Source organism: Rhipicephalus sanguineus, chromosome 10, assembly GCF_013339695.2.
Source record: "Rhipicephalus sanguineus isolate Rsan-2018 chromosome 10, BIME_Rsan_1.4, whole genome shotgun sequence".
Lineage (NCBI taxonomy): Eukaryota > Metazoa > Arthropoda > Arachnida > Ixodida > Ixodidae > Rhipicephalus > Rhipicephalus sanguineus.
Window position 1 is genome coordinate 127328731 of NC_051185.1, and position 18767 is coordinate 127347497.

Below are 18767 nucleotides of genomic sequence, written 5' to 3' on the forward strand. Positions count from 1 at the left end.
TACCTTACCCGGCCCGGCCCGGCGCGTGGGCCGGGCCGGGCCCGGGTTTTCGGGTAGGCCCGAGCCCGTGCAGTGCTCTAGTGTGTAGGTCGACCCTGTGTTCAATACCCCTCGGCTGTGTGAGACTATTGAAACCGCAACTGCCGCTAAACCGGTTTCAAAGAAGACAATCAAATGATGCAATTACGCGAGCTGGGCACCCATGCTCACCATTTAATTTTATTAAAAAATTATCTATTTTTTTATATAAGTACAAAAGCAACTATATTTATAAAAACAAAATGGCCACCATGACGAGATGTGCCCCCCCCCCCCCCCTTGTGATTTTTCTGGATTTACGCCATTGTACCTGCAGGTGCGTCGTTTCAAGAACCTTTGAGTTCTGACAGGGTAAATTTCGGGCCAAGCGACAAGTTGCACTGGATGTGCCGAAAAAAAAGGGCGACATGAAGAACACTATTTCATGAACAAATAGTTCAGGTCCCGTCGATGGCAACAATCCTGCAGGTTCCTACAAAAAAAAAAAAAAAAAAAAAAACGTGTGTTTCGCTCTCACAACCTTCTCTGGAAATTTCTTTCTGCCGTAGGATAGAGAGCACAAAATGACACTCGGCCACACTTACCTGCCCGGAACCCACCCCGGATCAATAAGCCTCTCGTCGAAGAGGACACCTCAACCGTCGCGTTTAAAGGCCAACTCCGGCGATTTTTTGGCCATGTCAAAGTAATGGTGCTTTTATGTTCCTGAGACGCTCCTGTTACGGGCCCGATAGCAGAAATACTCGGCAAATTGGAGAATAATTTTAAATAAGCAAAAAAGCGCAAAACCGAAACCGAAACCCAACCGAGTGTACTGTCTACGTATGACGTAGACGTTGTTACGAACGAACCGGAAGTCGGGCAAGGCATGCCGGTGACGCCGGCGCGGAGTGTGAAAACTGTGACAGCCGGGACGACCAGCGAAGCGCCCGCCAAACCAACGCTGTCTGTCGCCTTGTGCACAGCAGACGCTCGCTGTAGCGGCCGAAGCGCCGAAGTTAGCGGTGCCCTCGGCATGGTTGGGAAAGGGAGAGTGAAAGAAGTTCGAGAAAAGGAGAGGGCACTTTCTCGAGAATGAAATTCCCACAACACCGAGCGCCAGGCCGGCGCAACTACTCTAGCTATTAGAAAAACCGCTGTGAGGTGTACGAGAGGCACTTAAGGGGGGGGGGGGAGCTCTGACACAGGTTATGATGGAGGGGCGACATCCCTCCCCCCTCCCCCCTCTATGTATGCGCCACTGATGTGACGTAGAGCATGCAAGCGTACATCGACATAATTCCGAAGTGTATTCAGCGTCATAGGCGTGCGCACGTGGGGCGGGGAGCCCCCCCCCCCCCCCCCTAGTCACCTAAGAGGAGAGAGGGTGGGCAAAGTCTGCTCTATACATTGACTTAATAGGTTACTACGGAGGGGCGATGAATCTTCGCCCCCCTGAAAACCCCGCGTACGCCTATGTTCAGCGTAAGCTCTTAACGTCGATGGGGTCGTTCGTGCCGACCCTGACGTGCGAGAGTCGCGTGTTCGTAAGCCTCAGTTGTGTATCATCACGTGCTTCCCGGACCAGAAACGTGAAGAGCACGTGATTCAGCAGAATAAACTGCAGACGAGGCTGGTCGCTCACGCCATTGCGGCAAAACCAGACAGTGCAAAGACATGTAAAAGTCTCTATAATATATATTTGTCTTCATCAGTTCCATTTCACATCAGTGGCAAGCACAGAGGAAAGCCGAAATATACAGCAATGTCACCAGAAAACGATAATGTACACTTCTCTGTCCATTGTGCCTGCTTTTGCGTTATCTCCAAACGACTGCCGGCTCGCAATGGAAGTATTTATACATACGCGGACACACAAGCAATATTGAAGAAAACATGGTGGAATGTTACTTCTCTAAGCATTACAGATTCGCATTTTCACAGCGCCGATTTCACAACCAATTTGGCCTGCCAGCAATTTGCGCCCCAACGCTTGAGTGTCTGCAGCGCCGCAGTGTGGATTTAGCGACTCAACGTAAATACAATGTTGCACATAAATCTAATACTCAAGCTGTATCCTTCAAAATGCCGCAAAAACATCTTTTCGAATTACATTTCAGAGGCACGCGTCCTTTTCCGAAGAGTATAGGTTTCCGTACAAACATATTTCGAGCATCCTAATTATACTACAGCCAAGCATCTTAATTTAGTGTCCACATATTACCCTACCTTCAGTTCCACTGTGCAGAAATAAACGGAAGGCCTACACGATATGCCTGAAATTAAATGGGAACTTCCAATCAAAATCTGTTATCCCACAAATGACTGCTCAGTTGCTATTTCGCCCGAGACAGAAACATCACAAAGCAAGTGAACGGTTGCCCTTCAAATAATTGCACGTTGAGGCCCATGTATTATTGCTCACTAACCTTTTCCAAGTCAGGCCTATAAAATTAAAAGGGTTTCTTTTTTCGTTCTAAATAATTCCATTTATAAATGGCGACCATATCACCACAGATTTCAAACTGTGCACCCTGGCAAATATAGAAACCTTCAAATGAGCCCAGCATGTGGAGTGAAAACTTAAGGCAGCGCACCCCTACAGCAATATTCTGTAACGCCCTGTATATTACTAACTTTCAGTCCCTTGGAATTCTAGTGCATAGAGCTGTCAAACCATCACAGCTATAACAGCTCCTTAAATTTTTAACGCATACATTCAACAAAGCAGTACATCTGTTAGATTGTGTGCAAATCAAAATTGACCAAATTTTTTTAAAAAAGCAGTAAACTTCCTTTGGCAACTTAATGGTACATCACTCACATCCCACAATGGCAACATCACGCACAGAAACCTAACTCACTTTGTTCGGACACCCAACTTTTGTATACTGGTCCGTTTTTATAGCGTCACGGTACTTTAAAAAAAAGTCCAATGTCTCACACGCTTCACAACACATTCGCAGCGCTTCAAAATATTGCCCATACGCAGCTATTTGTGCCATGACAACCCTTTAATGTGCCACTTTTAGCATACCACACTCCCAAAGAGAATCTTCTCAGCATCTTCAAACATTCCAGTTTACGCATTCCAAGTGTTCAGTCACTGCATGCGGATCAGAGAAAAGGAAAGGGACAAGCTATCTTACACATATTAAGCGTCAGAACCAGCATGCGATGTACAGCCACTACATTCTTTTGCATACCAATAATGTTGACAGCACAGAGAGGCAATTATTACGCTAGAATAGAGCTGCTACAGCCTTCCCGATGTTCACAGCAAAACCCAGTGATTTGTCCCATTCGCCTAAACTATTGATTCTTGTGAGTGACCTCGATGCACTGCTGAGGAAGGATCTCAAACTCAAGTACAGAGTACAAAAAGAAAGTGAGAAGAAAATCTTCTGTTCGAGCTGAAATGCTAACCATAAGCTTGAAATTGAGTACACAATAAAATGTAGACCACTTGCTTGCTAAGTAGACATCTTTTTCAATTATGTAGTGTTAACCTTAGTTCAATGTTTTTCATTTCTAGGGTTATGCAATATGATACAACAAAGTATGTGTAGGGTGCCCGTCCTGAGCAAAATTTGACATGGACAATGAGTCTGTACACTCTAATAAGCCACTGACAGAAGCAAAAAAAATGCATTGATTTCAATGCGCATACAGAACCTGCCACAACACAATTAATTAATCAAAAAATGAGCACACAGGCGGCTTCTGTACCAAGGATTCAGCAAAATAGTTTCCAAGTTTTTCATAAGTCGACAACAGAAGTCTTCCAGCTATCCTAAGAGCTGTCCTATAACAAGTTTTTCTGCACATGGAACTTCTCACATTGATTTCAATACTTTGGCCCCTTCACATCACTGCCCTGATCTACCATGCAGACACATCTCTTGTGTTGGCATGAAGTGAGAAGCTGATACCATCTGAATCCTTGAACACTCACAGAGCAAGTATATTTGTAAAATACACTTACAAGCAACATGGCCCCCCTCCTCCCCACATAAAATGCTTAATACTGCTGTTATTGAAAGTTGGAGGTTGTACTCTGCTTCCCGGATGCTGTTGATCTGGATGCACAGGACACAGTTTTGTATTCATTATGCTGACCATCGCGGCAAAATCCACCTTGTAAATCCTATCCACAACTTTGATAACACTGGCCTTTGTACAAAAATGCAGCTAGTTGATAAAAACCTTGTTGCTTCGATGAACACAACTAACACAAAAACAGTTGCAATCAAGCAAAGTTTCACTGTTGTTCAGTCTCAGTAAAAACAGCGTGAAACCGTCCAGCGATATTTCAATGTTAGCGGAAACCGTGCACGCATTGACACTGATTTCACGGCAAACAATCCTTTGGGTAAATGCAAACAGATGTGTGCGAATATACTAAAAGAGCACCTGCGTATGAACCAGCAGAAAGATTACCTTTCTGGCCACCTTTGTGTCTTCATCCTGTGAGCCAAATGTTTTAATGCATAGCTATGAGAAAATTATTCTGCGCGGGCCTCTTGTTTGACAATTTACCTGCCAGAGCTCACAATGATACACTTCTATTTCACACCTGCACATTGAATGTTCAATGAACAAACACTTGGACCTAAAATGTGAATGGAAACAACAATATAGCACACATAAGAAACAAGATAAAAAGACACAACACTGACACAGCACTGAGCGCTAATGCAGTGCTCTCAGTCTCCTTCCTTTAGTGTGCTATGGGTGTTAACATGGAGTACCAACATGCCCAACTTCACGTTCTTAGAGTTAACAACTCTTGTCTGCTTCTTGAACCAATTCATTGAATGAAGTTGTTACAGTTAATGCATGGTTGGTTACCTGTTCTCTGCCTTATCTCATATGCAGAGGTTTGAGATGCAAAGCCTCTTGTTAGTACAGCCCTCATTTCCATTCTGCACAAGCATTCTTCGTGGGAATCATTGCAATGTAGGACTGTCTAAATGGACAGGGCCCTTCTTATTGGTGCAACTACCGTTGCATTGGGCAGTGCATTAATAAATAATAGTTGTTTGCCAAAGCTGCTCATATCTTAATTTATAGGTCAAATTTGGGAATTACGTAATTCCATTGAAAATGTCCCTCTTTAGAAAACATAGTTGCAAATCAAATTCAATGCATAGCTGCTACTTTAACATGGCAACTGAAAGAATGCTACTTGTATTCACACCATACTTCAGTGCAGTAGTTTTTTATCATTTGACAGTAGTGAATGACAGCAGTAAAATTTTAAGCAAACCACTTTTCAGTGCAAACGACCCTAATGCTGTTAAATGAGCAAGTTTTGCTGGCACATGATTTGACAATATTCAGGGATACAGCTGCAACTATCTCTAGGCTAATAGGAAAACAGCAGGGACATAACTCACATCACAATATTCTTTGTAGAAATACTCTTGCCTTTTGATAGCAACTTTTGTATACACTGATTCAAACCTGTGCAGGCAGGGTAGATTCATACAAAATGCAATGCCCTTTAAAAGTTGTGAAATCTAGACAAGTTGGGAAATCTTCATTTTCATCCACTGTAATTAAACCAAGACAAGGAGACGCAACACGAGCACTGTCAATCAACTGTTTGTCTAATGCAAATATGTGGCCAATGTATACACACATACGCACATTTCTACGATTGAATACAATCTTTTTCATCGTGGTGGTAAGGTGTTTGCATTATGCCAACAGCTGATGAGTGCTCATGCATGTTTCCTTGTCTTCCGTTGTCGTGCTCATTGAAGATGAGTAATTTGTTCTGCCAGACAAATGCATTTTCCCTCCCATTTCAGCACAACTGTACCACCTGTAGGTCATTCGTAGCATTGCACTAGTGCATTTTATAAGGCCACATTACACTTATGTGGGACACTGCAAATACTAGTACAAATACACTAGTACTGACATACTTCAAAGGAGACAAAAGGCAGAGCATTTCTGAAGTTTGCTGCAAGTTTTGATTTTAACAGGCACTCAATAAATTCTGTAAACACTTGCTTCCCATGCCGGCCATGTTCGGGCAAAGTTGCAGTTGTCGCAGTCTCCAGCTTGCCATTCACAAAAAAAAAATATTGAAAATTATATTCTGCGGTACTTCAACGGCAACTAAATCTAAGCACATGGGATCGGTTCACAGTAAGAAATCGCAGAGCAAACAAATGCAAAAGGAAGGAGCAGCACAAACGCTCCGAAAGTTCATTGCAATGACATTTTTGTGTCTGCGGTTAAATGCTGCAGCAGATGAGCAAGTAAAATAAGAAGATGAGTTAGCCTGGGAAGGAACTCTGTGTCGAAAGAGCTTAAAGCAGTTCCGGAAATACCACTGAACAGCTGCTACAAGATAGGAGGGAGATGTGGCGCTAAGGAGATGAAACGAAGTTTCTCATGCAGCTAGGTCTCTGCAAATTATGCCAGCAGATGCTAAAGAGAGCAATTCAATAAATCCGTTGGTCTTGCTGCCACTTGATTCAATCTAAGACTTGACGTACACGTGGTGGTCACAAAATACAGATACTGAAATGGGATTCAGTACCACTCGGCATTAAACAGCCAGACACAAGTGCACCCACTTTCTATCTCTTTAAAAGCTCTTTAAAGTATGCCCCTGTGCAAATATTGCATACGGTTAATACAAAGCTGGGAGGTTACAAAATCTCTGTCACAACTGAGGGTTTCCTGTGGCTCCAAATATTTCCAGCACAGAAATTTTTATATAACCAGATGGCTCAATGGGCTCTTTCAAGTCTTACCAACTTATATTTATGCCAGAAGAATGGGGACAGGCATACATGTGCACCTGAGAGGCACTGCGAACTCCGTTACAGAAAACTCACTAGTTCAATGTGACCTTGCAGCTTTCTCTCCTGGCCAATAAATGAATGTTCCTTTCCAGTAAAAACCATAACAGCACAAGGAGAGTGTTTACAAAGCAATAACCCTCACAAAAATTTTCGAGTTTTGCACTGATTCCTAAAAAAAAGTACCCGAATAAAACCTCCTAATTAGTACTCCCTTGCAGCGCTTTTCAAGGCATACACAAAAAAATAAATAAATCTTGTTCCATAGACATGTTTCTAGGAAGCAACTAGAAATAGAAAATGATGCAAGTGTGTACATCCCATTTCCCCACGCACAGATATATGGGTACTCGTACAACTTTCTTGAAACTAAGTCATACCACACATTATAGATTGAAAAGGTAAAACAACAATGTCCTGAGAAAAGGTTCCCTCATGCAGGGCTTGGCAAGGCTGTTTAAAAACTCTTCACGTTTGCACGAAATTAATGTGTAGCTAGCAAAGATAGTGACGAGTACTGATGCTTTTATCAACGATCACAATGGCAGACATGTTTCACAATTCCGCAAACAATGTGCACAAAACGAGTCCAAGGCTAAAAAAGTTTAAGGAATTGTGAGCTCTCCTTTCTATGCAATATGACAGGCTCAAAAGCACCCTTTCCTTCGGCTTCCCACGAAGCTTTAAGAGAAAAAGAAAGGATGGGCCTCGTTACGCAAACATCGACACAGAGATTCATGTACAGGAAAACATACTGGCATCGGCTAAGTGATTTTTCAGAATTAAAGGGCACTGTACTTCTCTCGTTTCACCGACGGCGCCAATGTTCACGATGCGCCCCGTGGCGAGAGACGCGTGTGGGGGGGCCTGCCTGTCTGATCCGCGCACGTCCTGTCACCGCGTGACGAGGCACAAATAAATAGGTCGGGGAGTGTTCAGCGCGCTTCAGGACATGCCTTGGTGGTGCGGGTAGTGGCCCATGGCGTGGTGCTGGCCGTAGCCCTGCGCCGCTGTTATGCCGTGGTCCTCGGGTGCCGGCGGGTGCGTGCGCGCATTCGCAGGCCTCAAGATCTCGTGCACCAGGGCCGGGTACGGACTGGGGCCCGAGTGGCGCGGTCCGGGCTCGGGCGTGTACGTGAAGGTGAGTCCCGTCGCGTAGATGACGCCGTCGGAGCGCACTAGCGAGACGGGCACCTGCGTGGGCTGCCGCACCCACTGCCAGCCTTCGCGGAAGGCCGATATGTCGGGCACCACGCAGAGCAGGCACTCCGCGCACCGGTACATGGTCTCGGCCTCGACGTTGCCGAACCAGACGCGCAGATTGGCCGCGAAGTTCTCGCCGTTGATCTCGAGCATGGCCACGTCGCCGCCGCCGTTCAAGTGCAGGCTGCTGACCACGGGCACGGGCGTCACGGGTCCCCGCACGGGCCCGGCGCCCTCGCAGAAGGTGTACTCGGCCTTGTCCGTGCTGATGATGGTCCACGAGGCACCGTCGTTGATCATCTCCTTGTTGACGTCCTTGGGACAGGGCGTCGCCTGGAACTGGATGATCTTCTCCTGCGACAGGCAGAGGTACATGCGCTCGGTGTCCTTCATGTAGAAGGCGCACTTGTGGAGCTGCGACACCGGGTCGTCGGCGTCCAGGAAGGCGTTCTGCTTGTCCACCTTGCGGATGACCAGTCGCGGCAGCGCCATGCCGGTCACCGAGCAGACCAGCTTGACGGTCGAGCCGTAGTGGATGTAGCCGTCGCGAACCGTGAACTCCTCGGCCTCGGACTCGTTGTCGTCCAGCAGGTGGATGGTGAAGGCGCCCCACTGGCTCGAGCTGGCGTGGAAGTTGCCGCCGTCCACGTGCAGGTAGCGCGTGCTCACGGTCTGCGAGCGCAGCCGGTTGAAGAGCGCCACCCGGGTGCCCGACGCGATGCACAGGTCGGCGTTCTTCAGCGACTGCTTCTTCTTGCTCGGCTTGGAGATGACCTTGATGCGCTTGCTCTGGAACACGCCCACGTCCTCGCCGTTGCCGTGGAACAGCTTGACGGAGAGCATGAAGTGCTTCCGCTTGTCCGAGTCGCTGATGAACAACGTCTTGGCGGCGCAGTAGTTCTTGCCGCCGAAGTCCAGCTGCTGCATGTCCTGGTCCGAGTTGCCGATGCCGATGAAGGCGCACAGCTGGGCGGCCTGCTCGGTTTCGCCCGCGCGCAGCAGCTGGTCTCGCTTGCGCTGCCACCCGTCGCCCAGCAGGTAGACGCACGGAGGCGGGCAGAAGAACCGCTTCTCGTTTCCGTACGACTTCTGGGCGACCTTGGCGTGCAGGATGACCAGGACCATGTCGCCGCGCTCGCGCAGGTAGCGGTCCATCGCGTCGCGCGACAGTCGACTCTCGCCGCCGGCCACCGTGGCCGCGGCCACGGGACTCGCGACGGGACTCGGAGGCAGCTGCGCCCGGGGCGCCTGAAGACCCAGGTGAGGAGAGCCCTGGGGCGCGGGCGGGGGACCGGGACCCTTAGCGACCGAGCCTAGCAGCGCGCTTGGCTCCTGGTCCGAGAGGCCCCCGCCGCCGCCGCCCTTGTAGTAGCGCGCCGGCGGGCTCGACATGTCCACCGGCTGGCCACCCAACTCCATGAGCAACTCGCTGCCGCGGCCGTAGTCGCCGTAGCCGGCCATGCCCGCACCGTAGGGGCCGTCGTCGTGCGGAGACGAGTAGTTGCTCTGCGACGGGTGGTAACCCGCGTACTGTTCCTCGGTCAAATACACGTCACTCATGGCGGCGTCACCGCACAACAACAACACGCACCACCAAACACGCGCCCGATGCTACCGCCGGTGACGCGCACCGACCGAGTGTGGTGTAGGATGGACGGTGAGTAGCATCGCAGCGTCGCCTACCTGACGTGGTCCAGTGGCAACGGGCTGGTCGTGCAACGAAAGCGGCGGCTGCTGATCGGGGAGGCGCAACGGCACTCGCTGCCCGTACACAACACCATCGGCGAAGACGGCTCGGCGACGACTGGCGAGCGGCCCAGCGTGTCGGCGGTCGTCGCGGTGCACTCGCTGCACTGACGACTGGCGACGGCAATGATCGGGCCGCCACGAGTCACCGTGGGAATCCGCAGATTCTCAGCAAACATCGTGGGAAACAATGGCTGGCACTGCTGTTCCCGACACACCGCTGCACTCCCCGCGCCACATTCTCTCTCTCCTGCGTTTCCGCAACCTCCTTCCTCCGCTCTCTCGCGCGCAGGCCGTTGTTTCTTTGCTTTACTTTATTTCTCAGTAGCCAAGCTTTACGTACGCAATAAGGTATGCTTGGATCTCAAAAAAGTCTTACGTTCGCGTGTTTACTCACTGGATTGCTGCAGCGACCGTTTGTAATTCTCGTCTGTCGCCCGTGTAGAGCAGACGACGGGCTCTTTTGCGGGGAGTGTGGGCGCTGTTCGGATCGGCGTTCTCCTCTCTCTTTTCTCCTCGCGAGAGGCGCGCAGTGAGCGAGAGTGGAGGTCCTTCGTGGGAGACTCGCCAGCCGGCGGGTTTGGCTACGCTGGCTGCTGCTGCCACCGAAGCCAGCAGCGAGAAGAGATCGCTCTCGGGATTCGCGGCCCTTTTGCGTTCCCAGGACCCCGGCGGCAGCGCGGAGGAAAGGGCTGCCCGCCAGTGCGTGCGTGCGCGCGCCGGCCGACTGGCCACAACACGCGTACTACGACACACAACGGCCTCTCCCCCTCGTGCGTGGCTCGGGGGTGGGAAAAGAGGTGTTGATTCCCAGAGGATTCCATCCTCGTCTCTTTATATTATTTTACTGCTTCCGTTGCACCCTCCGCACTTCTTTTCCCGCCCGATGCACCCTTTTCCGAGCAGCGGACGTCTCGTGCGAGGAACAGTACGGTGGCTATTGTCTCTTCTGTAGGCCGTGTTTTACATGCGCCATCCCTCACCCTCAAACTTAGCCGAAATCTCAGCGAGCATGTGAGCGGACGAGGGAGAACTGTTCGAGAACTCGGCGAGGGAGGCGTCGTCCAACGGCGTAGCGGCCAGCTTCGTTGGCGCAACTCTCTCGTGTTCGGAGGTGGTCGTACCCATAATGAGTCGTAATTGCCTCGCCACAGAGACAATGCTCAGCGCGTGTGAATTAAAAAAGAAAAAAGTAATCAAACGGACCATCGGCGAGGGAGGAGACCGACTGTGAGAAGCCTCCGGCCTGGCTCTGGGGCGTCTCAGGCTCATGGGAACGAGAAGGCGGCTGAAAAAAAAAATGAAAACGCGTTTTCTTCTTTTTTTTTTCCGCTGGACGCGCTTGGCGAGATCGCGTGCGACCTTGCGCTGTTGTCGCGGAAACAAAAGACGGCCACTACGCCGGCTGGTCCGCATGCGAATAGAACGCCCCTCTTCGTCGCGGCTGGTTTTCTTTAAAGAGCCGTTTCGTGCGATACTGCATTATTGTTCCGTGTGCGATTATTTTGGTCAGATCTGTTCGTCGCTGTCACAGCTGTCGTGCGCGGAGAGTTCGCTCGCTTGACTTCAACAAACACGGCTCGCAATTTACCAGGTAGCAGGTGCTCTCACGTTGCGCTTATTGATGCAGGAAGTCATCTTCCTGGTCTATTTTTGACCCCACCACCGCTGATGGATGCTATCAGAGTTTTATAACCGGGCTGTATGGCCTGTGAGCCACAAAGTTTAATGTGTACTTTGGCCTAAGAAGTCGTTTCTCTAAGAAAAAAAGAAACCCTATAGATTCAGAGCTTCAAGGAGTACTGGCACAACATTTTGAAGACGAGATAACTTGTAGGATAGATTCGTGTAGACACACACTCGTCATCTACAATATACCAACGGATTTAAAATCACATTTAAAGTGCATGTCGCGCTAATGCACGCAAAACGCCCAACCTAACGACATCAACTTGGTAAGACACCAACTTGGTTTTATTTTCAACCAGAGGTCGGCAACTCTTTGAGGCGGAGGGCCAAGTTGCATGAAGCCGACACAGCGGGGGGCCGGTCGGCAAATCGGAAAGGGAGGGAGGGCTCTGCAGGCAAAGAGAAAAAATTCGGCGAATTGACAATAATTTACAAAACTGGATTAGAAATCGTGTTTATTTTCAGCACGCATATGCCACAAAGCTGCAATCAAACATAGGTAAGAAAAGCGAAAATCTCATTTTCGGTTAAAACTGCCATGTCGGCCTTGAGATAGGAAGTGATAAGGGAAGGGGTTCAACGTCGGGCTGACGGCTTCATGTTAAGTTCACTTAAGAGAGCAAATTTTTGGGCAAGTTGCGGTGATCCATTATGTGACAAACGGCGCTCGTCCGTGTTTCTCCCTCGTCCCTTGTTCTGTTTTGCGCTGTTTGTCACATAATTAAGTTCGCGTCCGTTTTTTTTTTTTTTTCGGCATATATATCCTTTTAAATGCGAAGCATTTCTTAGCGAACTTCTGCGACATTGAGCGCATCTATCTATCTAGCCGCCTACGACTTTGTGCTCCCCTGCTGTTTCGTTAATGGGATGTATACCAAAATTGCTATGACATAACATGACCGTATTACGATCATAAATGACGGGTCATAATATGAAAATAATGACAAGCATGTCATGAACAGCATGATTTACATGCCATGGTCTTGGGACTCTTGCGGCCGTTTCGTTAATTTCATACATAACAAAATTGGTATGGCGTGACAAGAGTGTATGACGAACATAAATGACAGGTTATAAAGTGCAAATCATGACATGCATGTCATGTACAGCATTATTTACATATACATGGCCTCGGGGTGCTCGTGGCCGTTTAAATGAATCGATACATACCAAAACTAGATCAGACATTTCTGCATGACACATAGTAACATGAAAATTATGACACGCATGTCATGTACGACATGATTTACATGCCACGCTCTTTGTCCGATCGCTGCCGTTTCGCTCGCGTGATGTGCACCAAAACTGGTATTGCGCGACGAGTCTGCATGCCGAACGTAAATCAAAGGTGGCAACGGGAAAATCATGACATGCAAGTCATGTACGACATGATTTACATGCCGCGCTCATGGTGCCCTAGCGGCCACTTCTCTCACTTCATATACACCAAAATTGGTATTGCGCGACGAGACTCTATGATGAACGTAAATCAGAGGTAGTAACGCGAAAATCATGACATGCAAGTGAAGTACGACATGACTTAGATGCCACGCTCATTGTCCGATCGCTGCCGTTTCGCTCGCGTGATTTGCACCAAAATAGCGATTGCGCGACGCGACTGTATGATGAACGTAAATGAGAGGTTGTAACATAAAAATCATGACATGCACGTTATGTACGACAGCGTTGACTGCAAACAGCTCACCTCCAAGCCATAAAACCGTCAAACTCGGCCGGGTGGGTCCAAGGCGATTGACGAGGGGAACTGACAGCTTTGAAGGGTTCAGAACACGCCTGCCGTGTTGTTGCCGCATCAGGGGCACTTCGGAGAACGTTGAGGATGAATAAAGCAGGGCAGATGCCGCCAAATCATTCCCAGCGGCCAAGCGGCGCCAAGCCGTGAAAGCCGATCATAACAACGTGCCACCGCGAAGCGCCGTCTTTATTTTCTTCTCTTCAGGTCGCGCGCTCTCCGGTTTTGCTCGCCGCCCAAAGGAGGGTGCTACAACAGCATTATGTGGCGTTGGCGTTACGTAACATGACGTCACGCAAGAATATGCGACGTCACGATGACGTCACAATTTATTTTCCATCTGTGACGTCGTGATGACGTCATATGGTACGTCATCACGTGATGGCCAATCGTCCCCGACGCCGCAGGACGCGAGACGCCGGCGGTAAAATTTCGTGTTTAGCGAGGCATATAAGGCCCGAAGGCGGGCGAAGGTAGAGTTACTGTATATGCTACCTTTAGGTACAGCAGAGTTGCGCATCTGTCTTCCAACGCCGCTAGCAACCATGCATTGCGGAGAAGCTGCCGCTTGGGCCAATTTTTTTATTTCTCGACGCCGCCGCTGCAGCGAACTGAATTAACACTAGCCATCGACAGCCAATGTTTATCGCCGGTCTTCGACACGCCAGACAGGTTAATCGGCGACACGGTAGGCATGTCGCCTGCAAAAACGAAGTGCGACTTCACCGCATAGCTGTGGTTGCTAGCCGGACCTATGCGCAACTCTGCTACCTAAAGGTAGCATATACAGTGATTCTAAGAACGCTTACAAAATAGCGCCCCAGGTGGTCGTAATTTCCGGAGCCCTCCACTACGGCGTCTCTCATAATCATATCGTGGTTTTGGGACGTTAAACCCCACATATTATTATTATTATTATTATTATTATTATTATTATTATTATTATTATTATTATTATTATTATTATTATTATTATTATTATTATTATTATTATTATTATATTGTACACTTGCCGAAGTGCGGAAGGCTGCCTTTGGCAACAGACAACAGGCAAAGCGGTTGCTTGCAGACAGCTGATTTGAGGGCGCTACTTGCTTTTGCGGGTGGGAGAGTAGTCACGTGTTATTTTGCATCATTCGCGGGTTTTCTTTATCGGCCGGAAAAAATGAGCACGCACTTAGTAGGTCCTTGAGAATAGCGCTGTTAAATATCATTTGCACGTGAGTACTTGTCGAGTTACAATTATAATTACGATTAATTAATTTAACCTCATTATTGAAAAATAATTTTTGGCTACTACAGTGTACTGGGACGATATGCACTATAGATTTACTTCGTGTAACGCGGTTCCTGTATTTCTAACTCGTGCTGCGTCATAGCTGGGGCGCCCTGTAGATTTGGACCAGGCAGCGCACGTTTTTCTTTTTTTTATTTATTTTTTTTTTTTTTTGCGGTGGGTGTCGCGCATACTTACAACACAGAGGGGATAATGGCCGCACCGAGGGAGCCCTCCGTGAAAAGATGCACCGAAGAGAGACATCTGACTCCTGAATGCGTCTATGTGTTCTGCGAACGTCTCACTTCCTTGGTCTTCCTGGCGGCTGATACCTGCAATGCTGAGGCGGCAAATATGTACAGACCTTCGAAAATAACATTCAGGGACTTTACAGAGCTCCGTCGTGCCATCGGGTCAGTGATGGGTGCCTATAAACATTGGGGGAGGACACATACAAATATATAAACACACACAACTTCGTAACATTTGCAGGAATTTTCGAAGAAGGACTTTTGGGTAATATATTAAAGGACCCCTGACACCAAAATGGAAACCTGAAGGTGCTCGTGTTGTTCGATTGTACTGTATACGTCGGCACTTCTGACCGGTTGTTGGTGGCGTACGTTAGATCAAGATATTTTACTTGATTTTAAACTAAGCGTGAGTGCTCATCTCAGTTGGCAGCCACTGCTATGACGCAGAAAGTAGACGAGGCGCACCACGACTAAAGCGAGTATTATTTTTTGTCGACGTCACAGAAGATTTACGGGGCGTAAACAATACCACGACTGGCACCCGGGGAGTGCTACTGTTCCTCGCCCCTCTTGCTGTGTCGTCGGGCTGCTCTCAAGTTAGTTCGGGATGCTTAGGCCAGAAATGCTTTCTCTTTTTCTTGAGGGCACTCACGCTTAACTCATACCGAAGCAGGGTGGCTATGCATCGTTTCATTCTTTACCGCGCGCGGGGCCTTGATTTGAAAACTGCGCTTTCAACGACACCAAAGCTTGGGTGCACGTGATCTTAGGCGCTCCCCCGCTGTGGGGCGATACTTTCGTATGGTTAAGTGACGCAAGATTGGTCGCAATTAACAACGCTAGCATTACTTACACAATGTGTTAGAGCATTTACGATTGAATTTCGGTTTAACCAGACACAAAGCTACAAATTACAGTAAAGAAGTCACAAACAAAAGTTTCGCTGTCAGGCGTCCTTTAAGGGTATTATTGTCCAAGGAAAAAAATAATATTTAAAACAGTTATATCGTGTGTTCGAGGGAATTGTTGTTAATAATAATTGTAAAGGGACGCCGTAGTGGAGGGCTCTGGAAATTTGGACCACCTGGGGTTTTTGAACATGCACCAAATCTAAGTATACACGAGCCTCAAGCATTTTCGCCTCCATCGAAAATGCAGGCGCCGTGAGGGAGTTGTTGTTAAAGCATGCCTTTGTCTTGCTTGATAACCCAGTGAGTAAATAAAAAATTCAAGTGTTAACTTTGTAATGACCGACTGGACTGGGAAAGCTTTATTTTTGCAATTCCTGAAAGAGAAACTTTAATCGGCAGACACGGTTGCGCACGGTCACCGCTGGCGTAATCCGCTGCCTTCTATGAGCTCACTGACATACGCACGGCCGTAGGAATAGAAAATAAACCTAAGTACCTCATGCTGTAAGCGTTCAAGTTTTAAATGTTTGTTATAGGTCCCATGGAATCGCAGCATATTCCAAGAACGGTGCAATATAGGAATTATATGTTAATGACGAAGATGACTTCGATGACCGTCTCAAGAAAGCAGTTTGTGCAAGGAATTTGCAACAACAATACCTACTGCTGTACGTGCCTCGTCCAGTAAAGGTTGTTCGTTAACCACAGGCCCGAATATTTGTACTATGTTGTCTCTCTAATAGCAATATATTACCAACACCATATGCAAACCGAAAATATATTTTTTTCTGTGTGTACGTACGTGTGCGTAATTCTAAGAAAAAGCCTTTATTTATTTTCAAAATTAGCAGACATCTATCGTACCTTCTCTAGGTGATCATTTAGGCGCACCTGATCGTCAAGTGAGCGTACCTTTTGGTGCAAAATACAGTCACCCGCATAAAGTTTCACGCAAACTGAAAGTGCTGCCACAACATCGTGTTTCTCTTTCGTATCTGGCATCACTGTCGAAAAAAATCCCGATAACTTGCAGTGTTCAGTGTCTGTAATCGGGTACAGCTTACGAAGCTGACGAATCGGGCAGAGCTTATTGCAACTTGCTAAAGTAACGGTTCTGTATAAGAAAGGAGATCGCAATGAGTTGGGAAATTATAGACCAGTATCCATACTTCCAATATTCTCAAAAGCTTTTGAGAAAGTGCTATATACTAGGTTGTCTGATTTTATTGATAAGCCTGGCCTACTATCAACAAATCGATTTGGGTTTTGTAAAAATAAATCTGCTCAGCTAGCACTAAGTGAACTCAAAAGGAATATATATTAACACAGTTTGAAAACAAGGCCTTCCTCATTGGTATCTTCGTGGATTTTTCGAAGGCGTTCGATCTTGTGAACCACACTGTACTCCTTAAAAACTTAGAATGTTATGGTATTCGCGGGGAGGCTAAAATGCTCCTGAAATCATATCTAGCACATAGAAAACAGGCTGTTTGCTTAGACAACACAAAATCTGAACTAAAGTCCGTTACTTCTGGCGTTCCACAGGGCAGTATATTAGGACCTTTGCTCGACATTTGCAATATTAACACCACTGCTAAATTTATCATCTATGCTGATAATACTAGCATCTTTTTTCATGGAAATAACCTTGATCTCCTTGTTCGGGATTGCAATGACACCACGAATGAGCTACAAAAATGGTTAGAATCCAAGTGCATGCGTATTAATGAGAAGAAAACACAAGCTGTCGTATTCCGCCCCCAAAAGGGTTCACCAGCGCGAGCTCCCATAGAGAATACATGCGCATTTTGAGAAGCCCTAGCGTGCCCAAATATGGTCAGATTTAAACGGGGTTTTCGGCACTGCATTCATTTTTAGTATATCGAGGAAATGTTGCGGACAGATATTTTCCTCGGGCTTTCATTTTTTTACAAACCAGAGGCAAATATCCATAAAAATTGTACATTTTAACGTCTCGCTCTTTCTTGTTGTCTCCTGAAGAAAATGGCTTAGTTATCTAAATTTCTTTCGCAACATTTCCTCCCTTTTTATTTCCTTATTGTTATGGTATAATTGTCATGCATGTGAAGCCCCTGGTTTCCATTTTACAGGCTTTGAAAGTGCTGTGTGTACTTTCAGTCTGGATTTAAAATTCGCGCCAAATTTAACAGGCGCGACGTGGCTCCACCTGGTATCGCCTATATTCCGCGATCCTACACTCTACCACCAGCCTCTCATATGGCTGTATTCGTGCGCTGCGTAGAAAAGTAAGGGACTTGCTGAGGGAGCTTGAAACAGGCTTCGGTATTTTTTTTGTATCGTTTCTTGTGGGGGGAGGGGGGCTGTACTGCCTCTTTTCCTCCCGAGCGCGTTCCCCGCGACAATGAAGTGGAATGGGAGGCTAATGCAGGTGTGTGACCCAAACACAAAGGAGCGTTTCTTCGGCGTCGGCATCGCGACAGCGTTTTGGCTACCAGCACATCATATAAGCAGGGTGCCGAGAGGTCCTTGGTGCTCAGGAAACTGTCCCATGTCCATAGCTAATCGTCCTATTGAGCGCTCGCAGGAATTTACTGCGGTTGCAAGGGGGACAGTGGCGGCATCTGCAGCAGAGACTAGCCAAGAGGCTCGTGTGCTTTCGCTCAGTTCTGTCGGTCAGGAATACGCAGAAGCGCGACATCGTGGCTGTTTATAAACGTCATAGGCAAGCAGGCAAATCTCGCGGCAGCGAGATCGGCTGCCGCGAACTGCTTCTTCAAGGCGCCAAATACACATGCGTAGATCAGAGCAAGCTTTGTTCATTGGAAAGAAAACATTATTTGATGTTGAGCGGCCAATGTCAAGTGTATGACTGGACACATGCCTTTCACAACGTGGCAGCTCGGGGAGATGGTGCTGGCTCATGCTTCGCCAAGTTACCCGGTCTTCATGCTCGACCACCTTAGATGTAATTTCTAAACAGTTTTATGCTTCATTTTGTATTCTTGATAAACGTTATCCTCGCGTTTTTCTTTTTTCTTTTTTCTTTTTCTTTTTTCTCTCTCTCTCTCTCTCTCTATATATATATATATATATATATATATATATATATATATA

General features: G+C 47.5%; 1 protein-coding gene across 1 annotated transcript; it reads right to left on the reverse strand.

Annotated features, from left to right (window-relative positions):
* Positions 1-1696: 1696 nt before the first annotated feature.
* On the reverse strand, positions 1697-10001 carry LOC119372439 (recombining binding protein suppressor of hairless). The gene has a single exon (XM_037642921.2). It carries the CDS (start codon positions 9600-9602, stop codon positions 7785-7787), a length of 1818 nt encoding a protein of 605 aa, XP_037498849.1. The 5' UTR covers positions 9603-10001; the 3' UTR covers positions 1697-7784.
* Positions 10002-18767: the final 8766 nt, after the last annotated feature.